Source organism: Trichomycterus rosablanca, chromosome 14, assembly GCF_030014385.1.
Source record: "Trichomycterus rosablanca isolate fTriRos1 chromosome 14, fTriRos1.hap1, whole genome shotgun sequence".
Lineage (NCBI taxonomy): Eukaryota > Metazoa > Chordata > Actinopteri > Siluriformes > Trichomycteridae > Trichomycterus > Trichomycterus rosablanca.
In genome coordinates, this window is record NC_086001.1 from 36,319,335 (window position 1) to 36,343,270 (window position 23,936).

Consider the following 23,936-nt stretch of genomic DNA (forward strand, 5'->3'; position numbering starts at 1 on the left):
ATAATTTTATAATATAATATTAAATAATTGTATTTATTTATTTATTATGTGGTAATAATTAAATAAATGTTTAAATATTTAAATGTTACGTGGTAATAAATAAATAAATAAATATTTAAATATTAAAATATTCCATGGTAATAAATAAATAAATATTTAAATATTTAAATATTAAAATATTCCGTGGTAATAAATAAATAAATATTAAAATATTCCGTGGTAATAAATAAATAAATATTTAAATATTTAAATATTCCGTGGTAATAAATAAATAATATTTAATTTTTTTAATAATATTTAAATATTAAAATATTACGTGGTAATAAAAAAAATAAACGCAGGAGTTCTTTTAATTCCCGTTCTGAATCGAATGATAAGGAATCGATTCTTAATAATGACTCGATTCCCTGCTTACAGGCGCTAAAAAAAACGAGAGTCGGATCCACAGCTTTGGAGTCGACTCCTTGTGCAAAAACCCATTCGACTCTCACATGCGCACACTCAAAACGTTATAAAGCTCCACTGTACGTTATGAATGTTATTATATTATATAATTGTATTTAATTATTCATTACGTGGTACTAATTAACACAGCAGTTCTTTTCATTCCCGTCCTGAATCGAATGATAAGGAATCGATTCTTAAACATGACGCGATTCCCTGCTTACAGGCGCTAAATAAGCGAGTCGATTCACACATGCGCACACAGAAAACGTCATAAAGCTACACTATACGTTATAAATTATATAATATAATATAATTTTATTTAATTACTTATTTATTTATTATGTGGTAGCAGTTGTTTTCATTCCCGTTCTGAATCGAATGCTACCCGATTCTTAAAATGACTCGATTCCCTGCTTACAGGCGCTAAAAAAGCGAGAGTCGGATCCACAGCTTGTGGAGTCGACTCTTTGTGCAAAAACCCATTCGGCTCTCACAAAGCTACACTATATGTTATAAATTTTATCAAATAATATACTATAATTTTATTTAATTATTCATTACGTGGTACTAATAAATGCAGCTGTTGTTTTCATCCCCGTCCTGAATCGAATATTAAGGAATCGATTCCTAAAAAAGACCCGATTCCCTGCTTACAGGCGCTAAATAAGCGAGAGTCGGATCCACAGCTTGTGGAGTCGACTCCTTGTGCAAAACCCATTCGACTCCCACTTGTGCACACAGAAAACATTATAAAGCTTCACTATACGACCAAAAATATGTGGACACCTGATCACAAGCTTGTTGGATATCCGATTAAACAAGCATGGGCATTAATATGGACCAGCCTGGCCCAATCGGTACACACTAATAGTCAGGTGTCCAAATACTTTTGGTCCTATATTGTACTCTGGGGCATTTCCCCACTTTTCCCCGGTCCTCACCTCATTCCCCTCCAGATCGAAGGCCTCGAACTGCATGGATATGCGGTACTGCGTGGGGGCCACCACCTGCCACACGCAGTTCTTGTTGGGCGGGTACTCCTTGGGCCAGCCGGGGGTGCTGATGGTCCCGTTCAGTTTGGACAGCAGACCTCCGCACGCCGCTGAGAGAGACAGACAGAAAGAAATAAATCACCTCGTCTGCTTTCCATTAAACACTGTGTGTGTGTGTGTGTGTGTGTGTGTGTGTGTGTGTGTGTGTGTGTGTGTGTTTGTCCCTGTTGTTTTCCTGTTGACCAGAGATGTTTAGCTTGGTCATAGCTTCCTCCCACCATGTCTGGGCCGAATGGGTGGAAACACCTGGACCCTCACACACACACACACACACACACATATATATATATATATATATATATATATATACAGTGTATCACAAAAGTGAGTACACCCCTCACATTTCTGCAAATATTTCATTATATCTTTTCATGGGACAACACTATAGACATGAAACTTGGATATAACTTAGAGTAGTCAGTGTACAGCTTGTATAGCAGTGTAGATTTACTGTCTTCTGAAAATAACTCAACACACAGCCAATAATGTCTAAATAGCTGCAACATAAGTGAGTACACCCCACAGTGAACATGTCCAAATTGCGCCCAAATGTGTCGTCGTCCCTCCCTGGTGTCATGTGTCAAGGTCCCAGGTGTAAATGGGGAGCAGGGCTGTTAAATTTGGTGTTTTGGGTACAATTCTCTCATACTGGCCACTGGATATTCAACATGGCACCTCATGGCAAAGAACTCTCTGAGGATGTGAGAAATAGAATTGTTGCTCTCCACAAAGATGGCCTGGGCTATAAGAAGATTGCTAACACCCTGAAACTGAGCTACAGCATGGTGGCCAAGGTCATACCGCGGTTTTCCAGGACAGGTTCCACTCGGAACAGGCTTCGCCAGGGTCGACCAAAGAAGTTGAGTCCACGTGTTCGGCGTCGTATCCAGAGGTTGGCTTTAAAAAATAGACACATGAGTGCTGCCAGCATTGCTGCAGAGGTTGAAGACGTGGGAGGTCAGCCTGTCAGTGCTCAGACCATACGCCGCACACTGCATCGACTCGGTCTGCATGGTCGTCATCCCAGAAGGAAGTTGACGCACAAGAAAGCCCGCAAACAGTTTGCTGAAGACAAGCAGTCCAAGAACATGGATTACTGGAATGCCCTGTGGTCTGACGAGACCAAGATAAACTCGTTTGGCTCAGATGGTGTCCAGCATGTGTGGCGGCGCCCTGGTGAGAAGTACCGAGACAACTGTATCTTGCCTACAGTCGAGCATGGTGGTGGTAGCATCATGGTCTTGGGCTGCATGAGTGTTGCTGGCACTGGGGAGCTGAAGTTCATTGAGGGAAACATGAATTCCAACATGTACTGTGACATTCTGAAACAGAGCATGATCCCCTCCCTTCGAAAACTGGGCCTCATGGCAGTTTTCCGACAGGATAACGACCCCAAACACAACCTCCAAGATGACAACTGCCTTGCTGAGGAAGCTGAAGGTAAAGGTGATGGACTAAACCCAATTGAGCACCTGTGGCGCATCCTCAAGTGGAAGGTGGAGGAGTTCAAGGTGTCTAACATCCACCAGCTCCGTGATGTCATCATGGAGGAGTGGAAGAGGATTCCAGTAGCAACCTGTGCAGCTCTGGTGAATTCCATGCCCAGGAGGGTTAAGGCAGTGCTGGATAATAATGGTGGTCACACAAACTATTGACACTTTGGGCACAATTTGGACATGTTCACTGTGGGGTGTACTCACTTATGTTGCAGCTATTTAGACATTAATGGCTGTGTGTTGAGTTATTTTCAGAAGACAGTAAATCTACACTGCTATACAAGTTGTACACTGACTACTCTAAATTATATCCAAGTTTTATTTCTATAGTGTTGTCCCATGAAAAGATATAATGAAATATTTGCAGAAATGTGAGGGGTGTACTCACTTTTGTGATACACTGTATATACACACACATACTGTATATACTCACATACATAAACACACATATATATATATACACACACTCAGTTTTCCTACCTTCGCAGCTCTTCTTGTCGGGGCCGAGCTCATATCCGGGGTCACATGCACACCTGAAGCTCCCCAGTGTGTTTACACACCTCTGCTCACAGCCTCCATTATCTGGTTTCATACACTCGTCCTCCTCTACCATCACACACACACACACACACACACACACACACACATCCCATAATTAAAGCACAAAATTGTTTGGTCACTGCGGCTGCAGACCCTAGTTGTGTGTGTGAGTGTGTGTGTGTGTTACCTTTAAAGAAGTTGGCAGCGAAACCGGCCTTGTTGACGGTCCCGTCCGACACGAACTTCATCCACAGCGTGTTGGAGGTGGAGCGCACGTCCTCCGGGACGTCGCCGCCGCAGAAGCGGCCGATCAGCGGGCTGCTCTCGGACGGGCCGTCCCGCAACTCCAGGTAGTCGTACGTGCAACTGTCGTGCCTCTCGATCTACACACACACACACACACACACACATATAGAGTTCGTGATAGCTCAGGTACACAAACATCCTCGGCGAGTCCAAACACGAGCGGTGTGCCAGGGTCTCCGGGTCGGCACCTCTCGGATTCTGCGGAGTCGAGGAATTACTTCTGGGGTAATTCGATCACGTTGACGTCATTGGCGACCTCTGGTCGTCTTAGGGTGCCCTTGCTGGTTGTACCGGGCGGCAGGCTAGCACTCGCTCTCCCTGACGTGTGCAATACCAGCAGCCGAATCATCCGAAGAGCTTCGGGACGTTCGGCGGACCGAGCGACTCCCTCTGTTGCCTGTTGCGATCCCGAGACTCGAACTTGACAGTGGTTGACTTGCTTACTGAAGCTCTTATCGGAGCCCAACCCGAACCCCTCCCAACGGACGGTGGTGGACGCATACAGGAGCGTAGCGTGACTCTCCGTACGAGGTAAGACCTAGAACGAGGACTGGAAACTGCCGCTCCGAACTTCCCTACTTCGAATCTCTACCGCGGCTCTGGGGGTAGAAATCGATCACGTTGACGTCATTGGCGACCTCTGGTCGTCTTAGGGTGTCTCTGCTGGTCGTACCGGGCGGCAGGCTAGCACTCGCTCTCCCTGACGTGTGCAAAAGAGCTTCGGGACGTTAGGAAGACCAATCGGCTCCCTTTGTTGCCGCTTGCAGTGACCTGGTCGGTCGTTCCTGGGTGCTGCGATCCCGAGACTTGCTTATCGGAGCCCAACCCGGCCCCGCCCCCCGTCCCGAAACCCTCCAGAATTCACTTTAGTAACCGTACCTCGAAGGCCTGGAAGCTGAGCCCGACGCTGTAGCCCTCGGACACGGCGATCCTCCAGACGCACTCCTTAGACGGCCTGTAGTCGTCTGGGTAGTTGGGGGACTGGATCTGCCCGGAGTCCTTGTTGACGTCGCCCCCACAGATCGCTGCGGAAAGGAAACACATCGACGTGTTCTGAGCGATTCCACTTTCCTAAAAGAAGCCAAAAGTAAAGGGACACCTCTCGGGACTACGCACTGTCAAGTCAAGTTCCTTCCGACTGGAAGGATCAAGAGGGGCGTCCATGTACTTTTGGCCAGGTAGACGAGCACAGATCGAGACGGACCTACCTTCGTAGACGGCGGCGAAGCCCTTCCCCACCCAGTTGCTGCTGCTGCGGAACTCGATCCACATCCGACTGTCCGTGGAGGTCAGGGTCTCCGGAATCTTGTCGCCGCAGAAACGACCTACAGACGGGGAGAAAGAAACTGTAGACGTCTTGGCTGACCAGCGACGGACACTTCACGGACCGAAGTATTGGGACACCCCTTCAAACTTCAGCCCTACTGAACGGCTCCAGGATTGACCGGAACATCAACGTCGGCGCCCAGACATACCCGACCGAAGGGGCACAAAATCCCGGGACGTCCCACAAGCTCTCGGCCTGGCGTCCGAATACTTTCCGACCAGATCGGAAGAAGGAACTCACCCAGGAGAGGCGCCTTCCTCCAGTACCCGTCCCGCACCTCTATGTAGTCGTACCAGCACAGGCTGCTCTTGTACAGGTCCATGGTGGTGAAGTTCAGCACGATCTGTACCAACACAAACACCAGAACCAGGATTGGTTACGGGTCAGGAACACGAGGAACGTAAAAGAACGTGGTAGAACCCCGAGTTACCTTCTCCCCGGGCGTGACCGAGATCCTCCAGACGCAGTGGGTGTACGAAGGGTATCCGTTGGGGTAACCGGGGGAGGAGAAGTTGCCCGTGGAGTCTTGTAAGGTCTCGCCGCAGGCTGGGAAAGAATCACACGGCGTTATGTTTAGAAGCCTTCCGCAGATGTTCCCATTCGTCCCAAGGTGCGTCGGCGCACTCGGAACTCCTCTACAGATGCCTGGGCGGGCGCCGTGTCCCAAACTACATACTACCGAATCTTGGTCTTGTTTGGTCCAGACTACGAGTACCCCCCGTTTGTGACAGAGACCGGGCCGGCTGATGATGGCCCCCGTTAGTATCCCGGACCACTTCTTTTCACCTACCAACCGGTCAGCAGAGGCCACAGGTGCTGCATTGCAGAGAAGTGGTCCGGGATACTAACGGAGGCGAGGATCGAGGTCGAGGCCGGTCAAGGCGCCTGCACGGTCGAGAGGCGGTTGTGGTACTATCCACGAAACAACCGTCTCTCGACCGTGCAGGCGCCCTGACCTCCGTTAGTATCCCGGACCACTTCTTTTCACCTACCACCGAGCGGCATCGTGTACAAATCAATCGAGTCACATGGTACTATCCACGAAACAACCGTCCCTCGACTGTCCAGGCACCTTGACCGGTCAGCAGAGGCCACAGGTGCTGCATTGCAACGTGGGTCCTAGGGACCTGGGTTCGACCCTCGCCTCCGGTCACCGTTTGTAATGAGGTAGTCTCCCGGACCACTTCTTTTCACCTACCAACGAGCGGCATCGTGTACGAATCAATCGAGTCACATGGTACTATCCACGACACAACCGTCTCTTGACCGTCTTGACCTTGCTACATTGCAAGGTGGGTCCCAGGGACCTGGGTTCGATCCTCGCCCCCGGTTAGTATCCCTGACCACTTCTTTTCACCTCCCAAAGTGTACGAATCAATCATCGCGTCACACAACCGTCCCTCGACTGGCTAGCAATGAAGAACCCATTCGACTGCCCTCCCTCAGACACAGCTTTGCTATCTAGCTATCTATAAGTGGCGCTACCTGGACAGCGGTAGAGCTTTTTGGCCTGGGAGATGTCTCCCTTGCTGAGTCTGGTCCTCTGACCGATGGCAGGCCGGACGCCGTTGTCATCGCGGGACGGCAGGATGGTGTCCAGGAACATCCCCCTTCAAAGACAGACCACAAAAGAGTTAGCTCAGCGGCGTACGACGGGAACGCGGCGGAACGCTAGGCGCCGGGCCTCGCCGCTCACCTGGAGAAGGTGTTCCGGGCGTAGTGCATGATGCTGTCGAAGTCGTATGGCTCCCCGAGGGAGTTGACCTCGCCGGGCTCCATCTTCAGGAAGTTGTACTCCTGCCCTGCGAGACAGAAACGAAAGGACACGCCCGGTGAGAAGGGGCGGCGGCCCGGGGGCGGCGTACGCGCGGCGGAGAACGGCGGGCGAGGACAGGAACGTACCGGGCTGGATGTTGTCCCTGATGATGGTCACGTGGTCGTCGCGGTCGGGACGGGTGTGCTCGTGCCAGAACCCGATCACGTGACCCAGCTCGTGCACCACGATCCCGAACTTGTCGCAGTTCTTCCCGATGGAGATGGCCTGGGGGCCGTTTCCACGGCGACCCACGTAGGAGCAGCATCTGGGGTTCGAGAGAAATAATGAGACGCAAACTAATAACCTTCCAAACTCTGAACTCTGTAAAGTGGAACTCTCTAAATGGAACCATCTAATGTGGAACCATCTAAAGTGGAACTCTCTAACTGGAACCATCTAAAGTGGAACTCTCTAGAAGGAACTCTCTAACTGGAACTCTCTAAAGTGGAATCTTCTAAAGTGGAACTCCAAATGGAACTCTCTAAAGTGGAACTCTCTAAAGTGGAACCTCTTAAGTGGAACCATCTAAAGTGGTACCCTCTAAATGGAACTCTCTAACTGGAACTCTCGAACTGGAACCTCTTAAGTGGAACCCTCTAACTTGAACCATCTAAAGTGGAACTCCAAATGGAACTCTCTAACTGGAACCATCTAAAGTGAAACTCCCTAGAAGGAACTCTCTAACTGGAACTCTCTAAAGTGGAACTCTCTAAATGGAACTCTGCAAATGGAACACTTAAAAGTGGAACTCTCTAACTGGAACCTTCTAAACTCTAAACTCTGTAACTGGAACTCTCTTAAGTGGAACTCTCTAAAAGGAACTCTCGAACTGGAACTCTCGAACTGGAACCATCTAAAGTGGAACTCTAAATGGAACCCTCTAACTTGAACCATCTAACTGGAACCCTCTAAATGGAACTCTCTAGAAGGAACTCTCTAACTGGAACTCTTTAAATGGAACTCTCTAACTTGAACCATCTAAAGTGGAACTCCAAATGGAACTCTCTAACTTGAACCATCTAAAGTGGAACTCCAAATGGAACTCTCTAACTGGAACCATCTAAAGTGGAACTCCAAATGGAACTCTCTAACTTGAACCATCTAAAGTGGAACTCCAAATGGAACTCTCTAACTGGAACCATCTAAAGTGGAACTCCAAATGGAGCTCTCTAACTGGAACCATCTAAAGTGGAACTCCAAATGGAACTCTCTAACTTAGGGTTATCTGGTCCGGCGGGGTGACGTGGGGCCTAGCGGGTGACTAGCGCGTTTTAGCGTAGCGGCGCGCGGCGGATTAAATCTGCTTATTTCACGACGGGCGCGGTAAATCCCGAGCTGGAGGGAATTCGGGGATTTCTGTTGGACTGAGTGGAGCTCGGGGGGGGGGATGGTTAAGTAGGAGATAATAAACACGCAGGAACTAGCATTAGCGATAGCATTAGCGATAGCATCCATACAGAACATTAGCCAGACTCCACTGGAGTTCGCATCATCGTAGGGTCGCCCCATTGGTCCCGTTGAGCGCCGCTCTTGTCCTACTTTGAGAGATTCCTGACCCAAGATCCGTCTCCGCGGCTCCTTTGTTTACCCGCCGGCTCGCCACCCTGAGGCTCGTTAGCCCTCTTCCTACTCCGGTTCCCTTTCCTTTGTTCTCAGCTTCCACCATGAAAGTGAATCCAGGACGCTAACGGTGAGAAGAATGAATACAGGGACTCCTGGGACACCCTGTGTAAGGGGAGTCTCTGGGAAGAGTCTCTGGTTCCGGTTCCGACTCCTTATCTGCTTCATCTGTCACCGGCAGCCTCGGAGAAACCTTCCCCAGCGCGGTCCAGGAGAGAGAAACCGGTCCAGGAACTCAAGGAAGCTTCAGACCTATCGGAGCCATCAAGGCAACGACTTGCAGATCTTGCCGTTGTGGGTCCACCAGCTCCAGGTGACACAAAGTCAGGATTCAGTCAAAGCCACCTTGGGTTCTGTTGACCTCTAGGTGGTTGGAACTCCAGAGAAGTCCATCTTAATTATTATTCATTTTTATTTATTTATTATTATTTACTATTGTTATTATTAATTGTTTATTATTATTATTATTAATTTATAATGTTATATTATATATCATATTATAATAATTATTATTAGAATTATTATTTACTGTTATTATTATGATTTTTAATTTCATGATTGTTGTTATTATTTATTTTATCATAGTTATTATTATTAAAAATATTATTACCATTATTAATACGTACTTTTGTTATTAATATTGACTAAAGTTAGTATTTTTATTGTTATCATTTTTGTTTATTGTATTATTATGTATTTTTAGTATAATTATTATTATCATTTTAATTTTAAAAATATAATTAATAAAACTATAGTATAATTTTAATTATAATTAAAAAGAATAGATTTTATTATTATTATTATTATTATTTACTTTTTATTATTATTATTATTTACTTTTTATTATTATTATTATTATTATTGTTGTTATTATTTACTTTTGTTATTATTATTATTATTTACTTTTTATTATTATTATTATTTACTTTTTATTATTTACTTTTTATTATTATTATTATTTACTTTTTATATTATTATTCTTTTATTATTATTATTATCATTATTATTATTATTTACTGTTATTATTGTTATTATTATTTACTTTTTATTATTATTATTATTATTTACTGTTATTATTATTATTTTCTGTTATTATTGTTATTATTATTATTATATTGTTGTTGTTGTTTTGATGTTGTTGTCAGTCCAGACATATTAAATTTCTCTGTGCCTCACAGTTCCCCCCAAACCCCCCATAAGGTGCTCGTGTCCGGGTCCCTGACCGGTGCCTTGACCCGGAGTCACCCGCGACTCGGAGAAAGCTCAGAGCTCAAGCAGTTCAGTAAAACCTTGATAGTCGGTGCATGTCCAGGACACACGTACACACACACACACACACACACACACACTTGTAATCTCAGCCGGGACTCTATTTATATTGTGGATTAGAACTAAATCCCTTGTTTCGGTGGCAGTGATTTCTCAGAGCGCTCCGACTCTCTCACACACAGACTGAAATAAACAAAACTGAAGCGTTAAATAATAAATAATGCTCACGGCTCCAGGAAATACAGAATATAGTCAAAAATACTGGGACACCTTTTCTTATTTATAAATGCTTAATTTATTATTATTATTATTATTAGCGTTATTAATTATATTATTATTATTTACTATTGTTATTATTATTATTCATTTATATTATCATTTTATTTATTATATCATTAATATAACTATTATTCATTTTGATTTATTTATTATTATTATTAACTATTGTTATTATTAATTGTTTACTTTTATTATTAATTTATAATGTTATATTATTTATCATATTATAATAATTATAAGAATTATTATTTACTGTTATTATTAAGATTTTTTATTTCGTGATTGTTGTTGTTATTATTTATTATATTATGGTTATTATTATTGAAAATATTATAACCATTATTATGTACTTTTGTTATTAAAATTTACTAAAGTTAGTATTTTTATTATTATCATTTTGTTTATTGTATTATTATGTATTTTAGTATAATTATTATTATATTATAATTTTTATTTTAAAAATATAATTAATAAAACTATAATATAATTTTCATTATTAATGAAAAAGAATAAATTTTATTATTAGTATTATTACTATTTACTTTTAATTATTATTATTACTATTTACCGTTATTATTATTAACTTTTTATTATTATTATTATTTACTATTTAATTATTTACCGTTATTATTATTTACTTATTATTATTAATTATTATTATTTACTTTTCATTATTATTATTATTTACCGTTATTATTATTAACTTTTTATTATTATTATTATTTACTTTTTATTATTTTTATTATTTACTTTTTATTATTATTATTACTATTGTTGTTGTTATTATTATTTATTATTACTATAGTAATAATTATTGTTGTTGTTTTGATAAATAAACAAAAGCTGCAGTAGCACGATTCTACCAGAGGGGTCTCCAAATCCCCAGATCATTTACAGAGATCCACACTGCAGGTTATAGCCTGTGTTTATTATCGTCTTTTATCTTTAATTATTGGTTATTTATCAGGGCGTGGCTCTGCTTTGATCTCTGCGGTGTAGTGTAGTGAAATAATATAAACATTAACATCGTAGAGGAGAAGACGAGCCGCGTTTTAACTCTCGCTTTATTTTCCTCTCGTTTATTATCGTTCCTCAGAACAATGGCCGGCTTGCTCAGCATGGCAACCAGTCAGGAAGGAAAAGTGCGCTGAGTGTAGTAAAGTCGTCACACACACACTCGCGGTACAGGATGCGCGTTTAACAATGAGAGGTGAACGCGTAAAACGTCCGGCGGAGAGAGAAAATCGTAAACGTTGTAGAAATCCCTCTGGGGGGCAAGCCAAACGGCGGGGTCGTGTACCTGCTGGACGTGAGCCAATCAGATCATCGGATCTGCGCGCGTGTGCGTTTACCGTACCGTCGCCAGGTCTTACCCGCAGGGCCGGTAGGTGAAGACGATGTAGCTCTCCTCGTCCGTCTTCTCCACGAAGGTCACGCAGGTCTGCTTCTCCCAGTGCCGCATGGCCTGCTTGAACATTGCCCTCTGGCTGCCTGGAAGAGACACGGGCGCTGGGTTGGCGCACGGGCGCGGCTACGATTCGGAAAGGTTGTCTCTAGAGAGGAACACTCACCGGTGAAGTTGCCGCCGATGACGTACGGGACGACGCCCCCCGGCCAGATCCTCTCCGCCCGGGAGGTGGCGGCGCGCGCCGTGCGGGATCGACCCCGCCTCCTTCCGCGCCCCTTCTGGGCCTGGGGACTCTCCTCCTTACTCGAGTTCGTGGGCGACGGGTCTGGAAAGTAGACGCCGCAGAGACACATTACGACCACGGTACGGAGGAACACGCTACACTCTAGGCGTTCCTCCACCACGCCACACCACACTTACCCAGACCCATGCGGCGTATTCTCTCCAGCAGGAGGTATAACCGGCCTCGCTTTCCGGGGGAGTCCTGCTCCTCAGCTCCTCCTAAAACAAATAAGTGACCACGTCAATATCAAGACTCAAAGTCAAAAGCTTGGAGACTAGAGTTCAAGAGCCTAGAGACTCGAGTTCAAGAGCCTAGAGACTCGAGTTCAAAAGCTGTAAACTCAAGTCCAAGAGCTCAGAGACTTAAGTCTAAGAGCCTAGAGACTCAAATCCAAGAGGTCAGAGACTCGAGTCCGAGAGCTTAGAGACTCGAGTTCAAGAGCTCGGAGACTTGAATCCAAGGGCTTGGAGACTTCAAGAGCTCAAAAGAGTTCAAGAGCCTGGAAACTCGACTTTAAGAGCTCAGAGACTCGAGTCCAAGAGCTCAAAGACTCAAAGTCAAAAGCTTGTAGACTCGAGTTCAAGAGGTCGGAGACTTGTCTTCAAGAGCTTGGAGACTTGGACACTCGAATCCATGAGCCCAGAGACTCGAGTCCAAGAGGTTGGAGACTCAAGTCCAAGAGCTTGGAGACTCAAGTTCAAGAGGTCGGAGACTCGAGTTTAAGAGCTCAAAGACTCAAAGTCAAAAGCCTAGAGACTCGAGTTCAAGAGCTTGGAGACTCTAGTCCAAGAACCTAGAGACTCGAGATCAAGAGCTTGGAGACTCCAGACTGACCAAGCAGCCCCCTGGATTCCATTTTCTCGTAACCGTACAGTCCCTTACGCATCACGCCGACTCGTAGCGAACCGCGAGCGTCAAGAACGCCGCTCTCAAACGGCGTGAAATTCCAGCCAGCGTCCTACAACACCTCGCCTCCCCGCCCCTCCACCCCCTTTCACACGTTCCCTCCAGATTTCCCTTCGCTCGGCCTTTCATTCTCTCACTCTGGAATGTCGAGGCGGACAGGAAAGTCCGGAACAAACAAAAGCGGCCGAGCGGAGGGCGCAGGAAAAGGCAGCGGTTAGGGGTGTTGGCATAGTCACACTTAGTCCTTACTCTGATGTTCATCAGGAAGTCAGGAACCTCAGGAGCCTCGGATTCGGCTATTTTACCAACACTCCTCAAGTCACCTCAATAGTCCTCAAGAGCATCTTGAACTTGAGTTTCCATGACCAAACCCGAGCCTAAGATTACCCTGCACAATGATGTGGTGTAAACCACACCCTGACTGGACTCTGGAGCACCAGCCACCCGAGAGGACGACGTGTCTCTTACCTGTGGTGTGTCCCTGCCTGGCCTGTTGAGCGAGGTCTATGGTCCGGTCCACCTGAAACATTTTCAGATCCTCTTCGTCCAGGGCGATGTCTCCCCAAAATACCGCTTCAAGATCAGAGGGACACAGAGAGAGGAAGGAGATATCGTTAGGACACACACATAGCTCTGGAATCAAACACCTGGTTCTAGAATCAAACACCTTAATCTAGAATCAAACACCTAGCTCTGCAAACATAGCTCTGAAATCAAACACTTGGCTCTAAAATCATACACCTAGCTCTAGATTCCAACAACAAGCTCTAGAATCAAACACCAAGCTCTAAAATCAAACACTTTAATCTAGAATCAGACACCTTAATCTAGAATCAAACACCTTAATCTACACCTTAATCTAGAATCAGACACCTTAATCTAGAATCAGACACCTTAATCTAAAATCAAACACTTGGCTCTAAAATCATACACCTAGCTCTAGATTCAAACACCTAGGCCTAACCTCTAACCTTAACCCTAGCTCTAGAATCAGACAACAAGCTCTATATCCAAACACCTGGCTCTAGAAAATCAAACACCTGGCTCTTTAGAATCAAACACCTGGCTCTAGAATCAAACACCTGGCTCTTTAGAATCAAACACCTAGATTTAGAATCACACATGTAGCTCTGCACTCGAACGCCTAGCTCTTCAAATCTTAGCTCTTAGAAATCAAACACCTGGCTCCAGAATCAAACGCCTAGCTCTGGAATTAAACACCTTACTCTAGAATCAAACACCTAGCGCTAAGGTCAAACACCTAGATCTAGAAATCAAACACCTAGCTCTAGAATTAAATGCCTGGTTCTAGAATCAAACACTTAGCTCTAGAATCAAACAACAAGTTCTAGAATCAAACACCTAGATTTAGAACCACAAATGTAGCTTTGCAATCAAACACCTAGCTCCAAAATCAAACACCTAGCTCTAGAATCAAACACCTAGCTCTTTGGAATTAAACATCTCGCTCTAGAATCAAACACCTAGCTCTATAATTAAACACCTAGCTCTAGAAATCAGACACCTGTCTCTAGAATCAAGCACCTAGCTCAAGAATCTAATCTAAAATGAAACATTGTGCTCTCTAGAATGAAACGCCTAGGTTTCGAATCACACATGTAGCTTAGCTATCAAAAATCTAGCTCTGCAAACACAGCTCTCGATTCAAACACCTGGTTATTTAGAATCAAACACCTAGATTAAGAATTGAACACCTGGCTCTTTAGAATGAAACATTTTGCTCTCTAGAATGTTTTTCCATTCAACAGATTTAGCCACAGATTCTTGCTTTTATAAACTGTCCCAACTTTTCTGGGTTCGTATTATTTACTGTAAATGATTTTAATAGCTTTTAAAAATCCCCCCACATTATCCGCTGTGCTGCGCTGGTCTTCGTCCCTCTGGGCTGGAATGACAATTAGCCTGACCTATCGACGCTAAAGGTCCAGAAGCGATGTGAAATCTATAGAGCTGCACAAGGACGTTCAGAGGAAACGCTGAAGCAGCTTTTACTAAACGCTGAGCTAACATTTAGCCGCGAGAAGCCAAAAACCACGTGATTCGTGCAATTATGCTACGCTACGCTAGGCTACTTTTCTATTTGGTCGATAATACTTGGCCTGGAAAGCGAACTAACGGTTTAACTTGCCGTACAGAATTTAGTCGCTTTTCACACGGTTGCTGTTATTCTTTAACTGACTGTGTTTATCTTGATCAGGGTCACAGTGGGTCCAGAGCCAATCAATACACTCTGGACAGGACAAACGAAAAAAAAACGACTAAGACACCCAAATTATTCTAATTACTGAATTTATGTGATTCAGCCACAACGATCTCCAGAATGAAACATTTTGCCGTCTGCAATCAAACACCAAGTTCTCTAGAACCAAACACCTAACTCTAAAATCAAACGCCTGGCTATAACTGTTCACAATTAAGCATTTTGCTCTCTAGAATCAAACACCCTTTAAAGTGAAGTATTTTGTTATCTACAATGAAACAGCTCTAGACAACAAAACACCTGGCTCTGCAATCAAACACCTAACTCTAGAATCAAACAAATAGCTCACCGAGCTCTTCAAAATGAAATATTTCGATCTCTGTAATCAAACCTTTGGCTCTAGAAGGAAACACCCCTTAGAATGAAGCAGTTTGTTATCTAGAAATCAAACACACTAGGTCAAACACCTAGCTCTAGAATCAAACAAATAGCTCTAGAATCAAACAACGAGCTCTTCAAAATGAAATATTTTGCTCTCTGTAATCAAACCTCTGGCTCTAGAATCAAACACCTAGCTCTAAAATAAAACACCTAGCTCTAGAATCAAACACGTCTCTAGAATTATACACACCCTAAAATGAAGCAGTTTGTTATCTAGAATCAAACACACTAGGTCAAACACCTAGCTCTAGAATCAAACACGTCTCTAGAATTAAACACACCCTAAAATGAAGCAGTTTGTTATCTAGAATCAATCACACTAGGTCAAACACCTAGCTCTAGAATCAAACAAAAAGCTCTAGAATCAAACAACGAGCTCTTCAAAATGAAATATTTTGCTCTCTGTAATCAAACCTCTGGCTCAAGAATCAAACACCTAGCTCTAGAATAAAACACATAGCTTTAGAATCAAACACCCCTTAGAATGAAGCAGTTTGTTATCTAGAAATCAAACACACTAGGTCAAACACCTAGCTCCAGAATCGAACACGTCTCTAGAATTAAACACACCCTAAAATGAAGCAGTTTGTTATCTAGAATCAAACACACTAGGTCAAACACCTAGCTCTAGAATCAAACAAATAGCTCTGGAATCAAACAACGAGCTCTTCAAAATGAAATATTTCGCTCTCTGTAATCAAACACCTAGCTCTAGAATCAAACACGTCTCTAGAATTAAACACACCCTAAAATGAAGCAGTTTGTTATCTAGAATCAAACACACTAGGTCAAACACCTAGCTCTAGAATCAAACAACGAGCTCTTCAAAATGAAATATTTCGATCTCTGTAATCAAACCTCTGGCTCTAGAATCAAACACGTCTCTAGAATTAAACACACCCTAAAATGAAGCAGTTTGTTATCTAGAATCAATCACACTAGGTCAAACACCTAGCTCTAGAATCAAACAAAAAGCTCTAGAATCAAACAACGAGCTCTTCAAAATGAAATATTTCACTCTCTGTAATCAAACCTCTGGCTCTAGAATCAAACACGTCTCTAGAATTAAACACACCCTAAAATTAAGCAGTTTGTTATCTAGAATCAAACACACTAGGTCAAACACCTAGCTCTAGAATCAAACAACGAGCTCTTCAAAATGAAATATTTCGATCTCTGTAATCAAACATGTAGCTCTAGAATTAAAGACCTAGTTCTAGAATCAAACACCTAACTGTTTAAAGTGAAGCATTTTGTTGTCTTGAATCAAACACCCATCTTTTAGGCCAAACACCCCGGCTCTAGAACCAAACACCCCGGCTCTAGAACCAAACACCCCGGCTCTAGAATCAAACACCCGGCTCTAGAACCAAACACCCGGCTCTAGAACCAGAAGTCTAGAGCACTAGAATGAAACATCTGGATCTAGAATCTTTCTCACAAAAACGGACGTAACGTTTCTGCTGTTATAGCAGCAACGCTGGAGCTACTCACACTGTCTGACCGGATAGGGGACTTCCTAAAACCACACACACACACACACACACACACACTCACACACTCACACACACACACACACTCACACACACACACACACACACACACACACTCACACACACACACACACACTCACACACACAGTTACGTAAAGGAGCACCAGAGGACGACGCTGTAGACTCTCTCGCTGAACCTCTGGGGGACAGAAGCGCTACAAGTGACGCAAAAGCATTCTGGGTAACGGCCAGCAGAAATTCTTCCAGGGTCTGACGCAGGAACGTTTACAAACACACGCAGGAGTCCGTCAGTCCGTCAGTCCGTCAGTCCGTCACTACAGCCCTGCTCACTGTGTCTGTGGGGATTTGTGCCCGTTCAGCAAGACGATGGTGGAGGAAGTGTCGGCTGACGTTCAGGTTCAAGCTGTTCAGTGGGGCTAAAGTCAGCGCTCTGTCTGTCTGTCTGTCTGTGCCTGTCTGTCTATCTGTTTCTGTCTGTCTAATTGGGTCTGTCTGTCTGTCTATCTGTATCTGTCTGTCTATATATCTATCTATCTGTCTAATTGGGTCTGTCTGTCTGTCTCTTTCTCCTATCTGTCTGTCTATCTATCTGTATCTGTCTGTCTTTCTGTTTGTGTCTGTCTATCTACCTGTGTCTGTCTGTCTCTGTTTGTGTCTGTCTATCTATCTATCTGTCTAATTGGGTCTGTCTGTCTCTTTCTTCTATCTGTCTGTCTGTCTTTCTGTTTGTGTCTGTCTGTCTATCTACGTCTGTCTGTCTGTCTATCTATCTATCTGTCTGTCTGTCTGTCTCTGGGTCTGTCTATCTACCTCTGTCTGTCTGTATAGCTGTCTGTCTCTGTTTGTGTCTCTGTTTATCTATCTGTCTGCCTGTGTCTATCTACCTAGGTCTGTCTGTCTGTCTCTTTCTTCTATCTACCTATCTGTCTGTCTGTCTGTCTGTCTGTCTATCTACCTCTGTCTGTCTATCTCTATTTGTATCTGTCTGTCTGCCTCTGTTTGGGTCTGTCTGTCTATCTACCTGGGTCTGTCTGTCTATAAGTGTCTGTCTGTCTGTCTATCTATCTATCTGTCTGTCTCTGTTGGTGTCTGTCTGTCTATCTATTTATCTATCTGTCTGTCTATCTAACTGTATGTCTGTCTATCTACCTGTGTCTGTCTGTCTCTGTCTATCTACCTATGTCTGTCTGTCTGTCTGTCTCTCTATCTGTCTGTCTGGCTGTCTGACTATCTGTATCTGTCTGTCTGTCCGTGTCTCTGTTTGTATCTATCTATCTGTCTGTCTGTCTGTATGTTTGTCTATCTACCTCTGTCTGTCTGTCTCTGTTTGTGTCTGTCTGTCTGTCTGTATAGCTGTCTGTCTCTGTTTTGTGTCTGTCTATCTATCTATCTGTGTCTGTCTGTCTGTCTCTGTTTGTGTCTGTCTATCTATCTATCTGTCTGTCTATATGTCTGTCTATCTATCTACCTGTGTCTGTCTGTCTGTCTCTGTTTATGTCTGTCTATCTATCCATCAGTCTGTCTTTGTTTGTCTGTCTATCAGTCTGTCTGTTTATATATGTCTGTCTGTCAGAGACGGTGCGTGACCTCACTATGGTTCTTTTAAACAGATAGGCACAGGTTCCCACAGACACACTCCAGAATCCACCCAGCATTGTAAGGTGGGATTAAACCTGATCCTGCTGTAATGAGTTTCTTCATCACTGACTTCATATAAGTAAGAGGACACCTGACCTCCACCTGAGTCCTGATGCATTGTGGGAGGAAGCGTGTGGCCGGCCGATTCACGCCCGCCCCGTCCAACACAAACAAGCGTGGGAGCGCTGACTCCAGCGGATTCGGGATTGTTTCGGAAGCTGCCTGTCCGGCCGGAGCGCTCCTGGGGGGGGGGTCCAGGAAGAGATAAGTGCCTGAGTGAAGTGGGCACCTCACACACACACACACACACCTAACACACACACACCTCACACACACACACACACACACACACACACACACACCTCTACACACACACATACACACCTCACACACACACACACACACACACACACCTAACACACACACACCTCACACACACACACACACACACACACACACACACACACACACCTCTACACACACACATACACACCTCACACACACACACACACACACACACACCTAACACACACACACCTCACACACACACACACACACACACACCTCTACACACACACATACACACCTCACACACACACACACACACACACACATACACACCTCACACACACACACCTCACACACACACACACACACACACACACCTCACACACACACACACACACACACACCTCACACACACACACACACACACCTCTACACACACACACACACACACACACCTCACACACACACACACACACACCTCACACACACACACACACACACACACACACACCTCACACACACCTCACACACACACACACACACACCTCACACACACACACACACACACACACACACCTCTACACACACACATACACACCTCACACACACACACACACACACACACACACCTCTACACACACACATACACACCTCACACACACACACACACCTCACACACACACACACACACCTCTACACACACACATACACACCTCACACACACACACACACACACACCTCACACACACACACCTCACACACACACCTCTACACACACACACACACACACACCTCACACACACACACACACACACACACACACACCTCTACACACACACATACACACCTCACACACACACACACACACCTCTACACACACACACACACACACCTCACACACTCACACACACACACACACACACACACACCTCACACACACACACCTCACACACACACACACACACACACACACACCTCACACACACACACACACCTCTACACACACACACACACACACACACCTCACACACACACACACACACACCTCACACACACACACCTCACACACACCTCACACACACACACACACACACCTCACACACACACACACACACACACACACCTCTACACACACACATACACACACACACACACCTCTACACACACACACACACACACACCTCACACACACACACACACACACCTCACACACACACACACACACACACACACACACCTCACACACACACACACACCTCACACACACCTCTACACACACACACACACCTCTACACACACACACACACCTCTACACACACACACACACACCTGTCTGTCTGTCTGTCTGTCTATCTGTGTCTATCTGTAGCTGTCTGTCTGTCTGTGTCTCTGTGTGATTCTGTCTGTCTGTGTCTTTCTGTCTGCCTGTCTCTCTTTCTGTGTCTGCGTTTGTAATTTCTTTCAGGATTAATAAAGTATCTGTCTGTCTGTGTCTTTCTGTCTGTCTGTGTCTCTGTGTGATTCTGTCTGTCTGTCTTTTTGTCCGCCTGTTTGTTTGTCTGTCTGTGTCTCTCTGTCTGTCGTCTGTCGGGATTAATAAAGTATCTGTCGATCTGTGTCTGTCTGTCTGTGTCTGTCTTTCTGTCTTTCTGTCTGTCTGTGTTTTCTGTCTGTCTGCCTCTCTCTGTATGTCTGTGTCTCTGTCTGTCAGTGTGTGTATGTAGGTGTCTTTCTGTTTGCCTGTCTGTGTCTCTGTGTCTATCTATCTGTGTCTGTCTGTCTGTGTTTCTGCCTGTGTCTATCTATCTGTAGTTTTCTGTCTGTCTGTGTCTTTCTGGCTGCCTGTCTGTCTCTCTGTCTGTCTGTCTTTCTTTGTCTGTCGGTGTCTGTGTTCGTAACTTCTTTCAGGATTAATAAAGTATCAGTCTGTCTGTGTCTGTGTATTTCCTTCTGTCTGTCTTTATATGTCTGTGTCTTTCTGTCTGTCTGTGTCTATCTAACTGTCTTTTTCGGTGTTTGTCTGCCTGTGTCTGTCTTTCTGTCTTTCTGTCTCTGTCTCTGTTTGTGTCTGTCTGTCTATCTATCTGTCTGTCTCTTTCTGTGTTTGTCTTTCGCTCTGTATGTGTCTCTGTCATTCTGTCTCTTTGTCTGTCTGTCTCTCTGTGCCTGTCTCTCCGTCTGTCTGTCTGTGCCTGTCTCTATGTCTTTCTGTCTGTCTGCCTCTGTGTCTTTCTCTGTCTGTCTCTGTTATTTTCTGTCTGTCTGCATTTGTATGTCTCTGTGATTCTGTCTGTCTGCCTGCCTGTCTGTCTCTCTGTGTGATTCTGTCTGTCTCTCTGTGTCTGTCTTTCTGTGTCTGTCTCTGTTTGTGTCATTTTGTGTCTGTCTGTCTGTGGGTCTGTGTCTTCCTGTCTCTCTTTCTGTCTGTGTCTCTGTCTGTTTAGTTTGGTCTGTTTGTCTCTTTCCGTGCCTGTCTGTCTGTCTCTGTCTTTCTGTCTGTCTTTCTCTCAGTATGTCTGTCTATAGGTCTTCCTGTCGGTCTATCTATCTGTCTGTCTCTTTCTGTGTTTGTCTGTCTGTCTTTCACTCTGTGTCTCTATCTGTATGTCTGTCTCTCTGTCTGTCTCTCTGTGACTGTCTGTGCATGTCTGTCTGTCTGTGCCTGTCTATCTAACTGTCTGTCTCTTTCTGTCTATCTGTCTGTGTCTCTGTCTGTCTGTCTCTTTCTGTGTTTGTCTGTCTGTCTTTCGCTCTCTGTCTCTATATTTCTCTCTTTGTCTGTCTGTCTCTCTGTCTGTCTCTCTGTGTCCGTCTGTGTGATTCTGTCTGTCTCTGTTTGTCTCATTTTGTGTCTGTCTGTGTCTTTCGGTCTGTCTCTCTCTTGCTCTCAGTCGGTCTGTCTGTCTTCTGTCTGTCTGTGGTTCTGTGTCTCTACCTGTCTGTTTAGTTCTGTCTGTTTGTCTCTTTCTGTGTTTGTCTGTCTGTGTCTTTTGCTCTGTCTGCCTCTCTGTGTCCGTCTGTGTGATTCTGTCTGTCTGTCTGCCTGTCTAACTTTCTGTAACTGTTTGAATGGCCGCATTGTTATTTGACTCCAGCTGTCGTTCTGCGTTGGCGCGTCGGATAGAGCGGTTCGGTCCCCGAGAGTCCGACCCCGGGAACCTCGGAGGTACAAGAGGGGTTGGGGAGGGACTCTGTCATGTGACCACGACAAAAGTATTCGGACACCCGACCACTATAAACAGGACATGTGGAGTCCGTCTGTGGGAATCTGAGGTCGGGCGTCCGGATACGTTCGTCCGAGGACGTTTACACGCGCCGGCGGAACAGAAACAAAGTACAGCACACACGCCCATCAGGCGCTGGCTCTGGGTTTGTTTACGTTCCTCCAGCACGGACGCAGGGGGGCTCGCGGGGGGGGCTTCTGGGGCGTGGAGGCGGATTAGCATAATCTGAAAGGATTTGCTTATTCTGTAGCGACGGGGCCATTATGATTCTAACGTTTTAAGATAACAACGACAGATAATGAGCATATAATGATAGCGGGCCGTTACGGCCCTATTGAAACCCCCACACAGAGCACAAGTTCCCACAGGCACAGTCGTGAGAAGCTTGCTCAGAAGAGCAGTACAGCGGAATCCCCAGTCGAAGCGCTTAGCTCAGCGTAGTGTTAGCAAGACGAAGATCCAAGGGCTACGACGGCTCGCCGCTTTCCGGCCCGTCAGCTTTTCGGTCGACCCTCTCGGGGACGGCGGTTTCTGTTTAGCGCCTCACGTTACGGCATCGCAGCGAAACCCGGTCTCGGCTAGAACGTTGAAGCATGCCTGTGGCGATTTGTGGCGCCTAGGAGGTTAGATTAGCTTCTGTCCCGGTCGACACACCGCGACGTGTAGCGGAGGAACACACGGAGCGTAGCGGGATCCTCCTGACTGTACGAAGTGCAAAGAAGAACCAGCGCGTGCGTACACGACGCGGAGTTGCTCAACGCTAACGCCGCCCGCCCTCTCCCCGAAGCGTCGTTACCGGTTCTCGGAAACGCGGGAGACACGTCCGCCACCCTCCAGCCGTGACCGGACCCAGCGGCCGTGTTTTCGGCAGGCGGAAAGCTAAGGCTTCGGGACGGCTCGCGTCCAGATGTGTCCAGATGTGCGCGCGAGCCTGAAGCCGTCCAGATTTCTGTCAGATATTGATGAAGCTGTTGCGACATCCCGTTCCACACGCGGTCCAGGACATATGGGTCTCATCGGAGCAGAAACCCCCTCAAAAGTATTGGGACACAGTTTATAAAACAATAAATAAAGATAAAATTCTATATTACATCGGTTTATTTGGTATTATAACTTAGCGTCTGTAAAGACTACATTTCCCAGCAGCCCCTTCTTCACTCCTATCTCTGAGGTAAAGTGAACCCTACATTCATAAAAAAAACCTCACAGATTAATAAATTAACGTCTATAAAAGGTTATAATACGAATACAATTCAGTATCGCTTCGGTTTAAATCACATTATAACTTGGCGTCAGTGAACACTACATTTCCCAGCAGCCCCTTCTTCACTCCTAGCTCTGAGGTAAAGTTTAAACGCGATGCTAACACCGTTTATCAGTGTTTAAAACTAAATGTATACAAAATTCCTCACAGATTATTAAATTAACGTTTATAAAAGGTTATAATACGAATAAAATTCAATATCGCTTCGGTTTATATCGCATTATAACGTAGAGTCTGTAAACACTACATTTCCCAGCAGCCCCTTCTTCAGTCTGTCTCTGAGGTAAAGTTTAAACGCGATGCTAACACCGTTTCTCAGTGTTTAAAACTAAATGTATACAAAATTCCTCACAGATTATTAAATTAAAGTTTATAAAAGGTTATAATACGAATAAAATTCAATATCGCTTCGGTTTATATCGCATTATAACGTAGAGTCTGTAAACACTACATTTCCCAGCAGCCCCTTCTTCAGTCTGTCTCTGAGGTAAAGTTTAAACGCGATGCTAACACCGTTTCTCAGTGTTTAAAACTAAATGTATACAAAATTCCTCACAGATGATTAAATTAACGTTTATAAAAGGTTATAATACGAAT

The 23,936-nt window shown here is 44.8% G+C and overlaps 1 protein-coding gene across 1 annotated transcript in view; it reads right to left on the reverse strand.

Annotated features, from left to right (window-relative positions):
• Positions 1-23,936, reverse strand: part of tll1 (tolloid-like 1) — a 38,196-nt gene that overhangs the window by 10,219 nt on the left and 4,041 nt on the right. Inside the window, exons 3-16 of the mRNA XM_063008320.1 lie at positions 13,218-13,322; positions 11,981-12,061; positions 11,724-11,885; positions 11,526-11,643; positions 7,071-7,249; positions 6,865-6,970; positions 6,654-6,778; positions 5,599-5,714; positions 5,409-5,511; positions 5,050-5,166; positions 4,721-4,866; positions 3,723-3,918; positions 3,476-3,601; positions 1,389-1,549 (exon numbers count right to left, since the gene is read on the reverse strand). Of these exons, the coding sequence (XP_062864390.1) occupies positions 1,389-1,549; positions 3,476-3,601; positions 3,723-3,918; positions 4,721-4,866; positions 5,050-5,166; positions 5,409-5,511; positions 5,599-5,714; positions 6,654-6,778; positions 6,865-6,970; positions 7,071-7,249; positions 11,526-11,643; positions 11,724-11,885; positions 11,981-12,061; positions 13,218-13,322 (1,841 nt within the window). The remainder of the gene's footprint in view (positions 1-1,388; positions 1,550-3,475; positions 3,602-3,722; positions 3,919-4,720; positions 4,867-5,049; positions 5,167-5,408; positions 5,512-5,598; positions 5,715-6,653; positions 6,779-6,864; positions 6,971-7,070; positions 7,250-11,525; positions 11,644-11,723; positions 11,886-11,980; positions 12,062-13,217; positions 13,323-23,936) is intronic.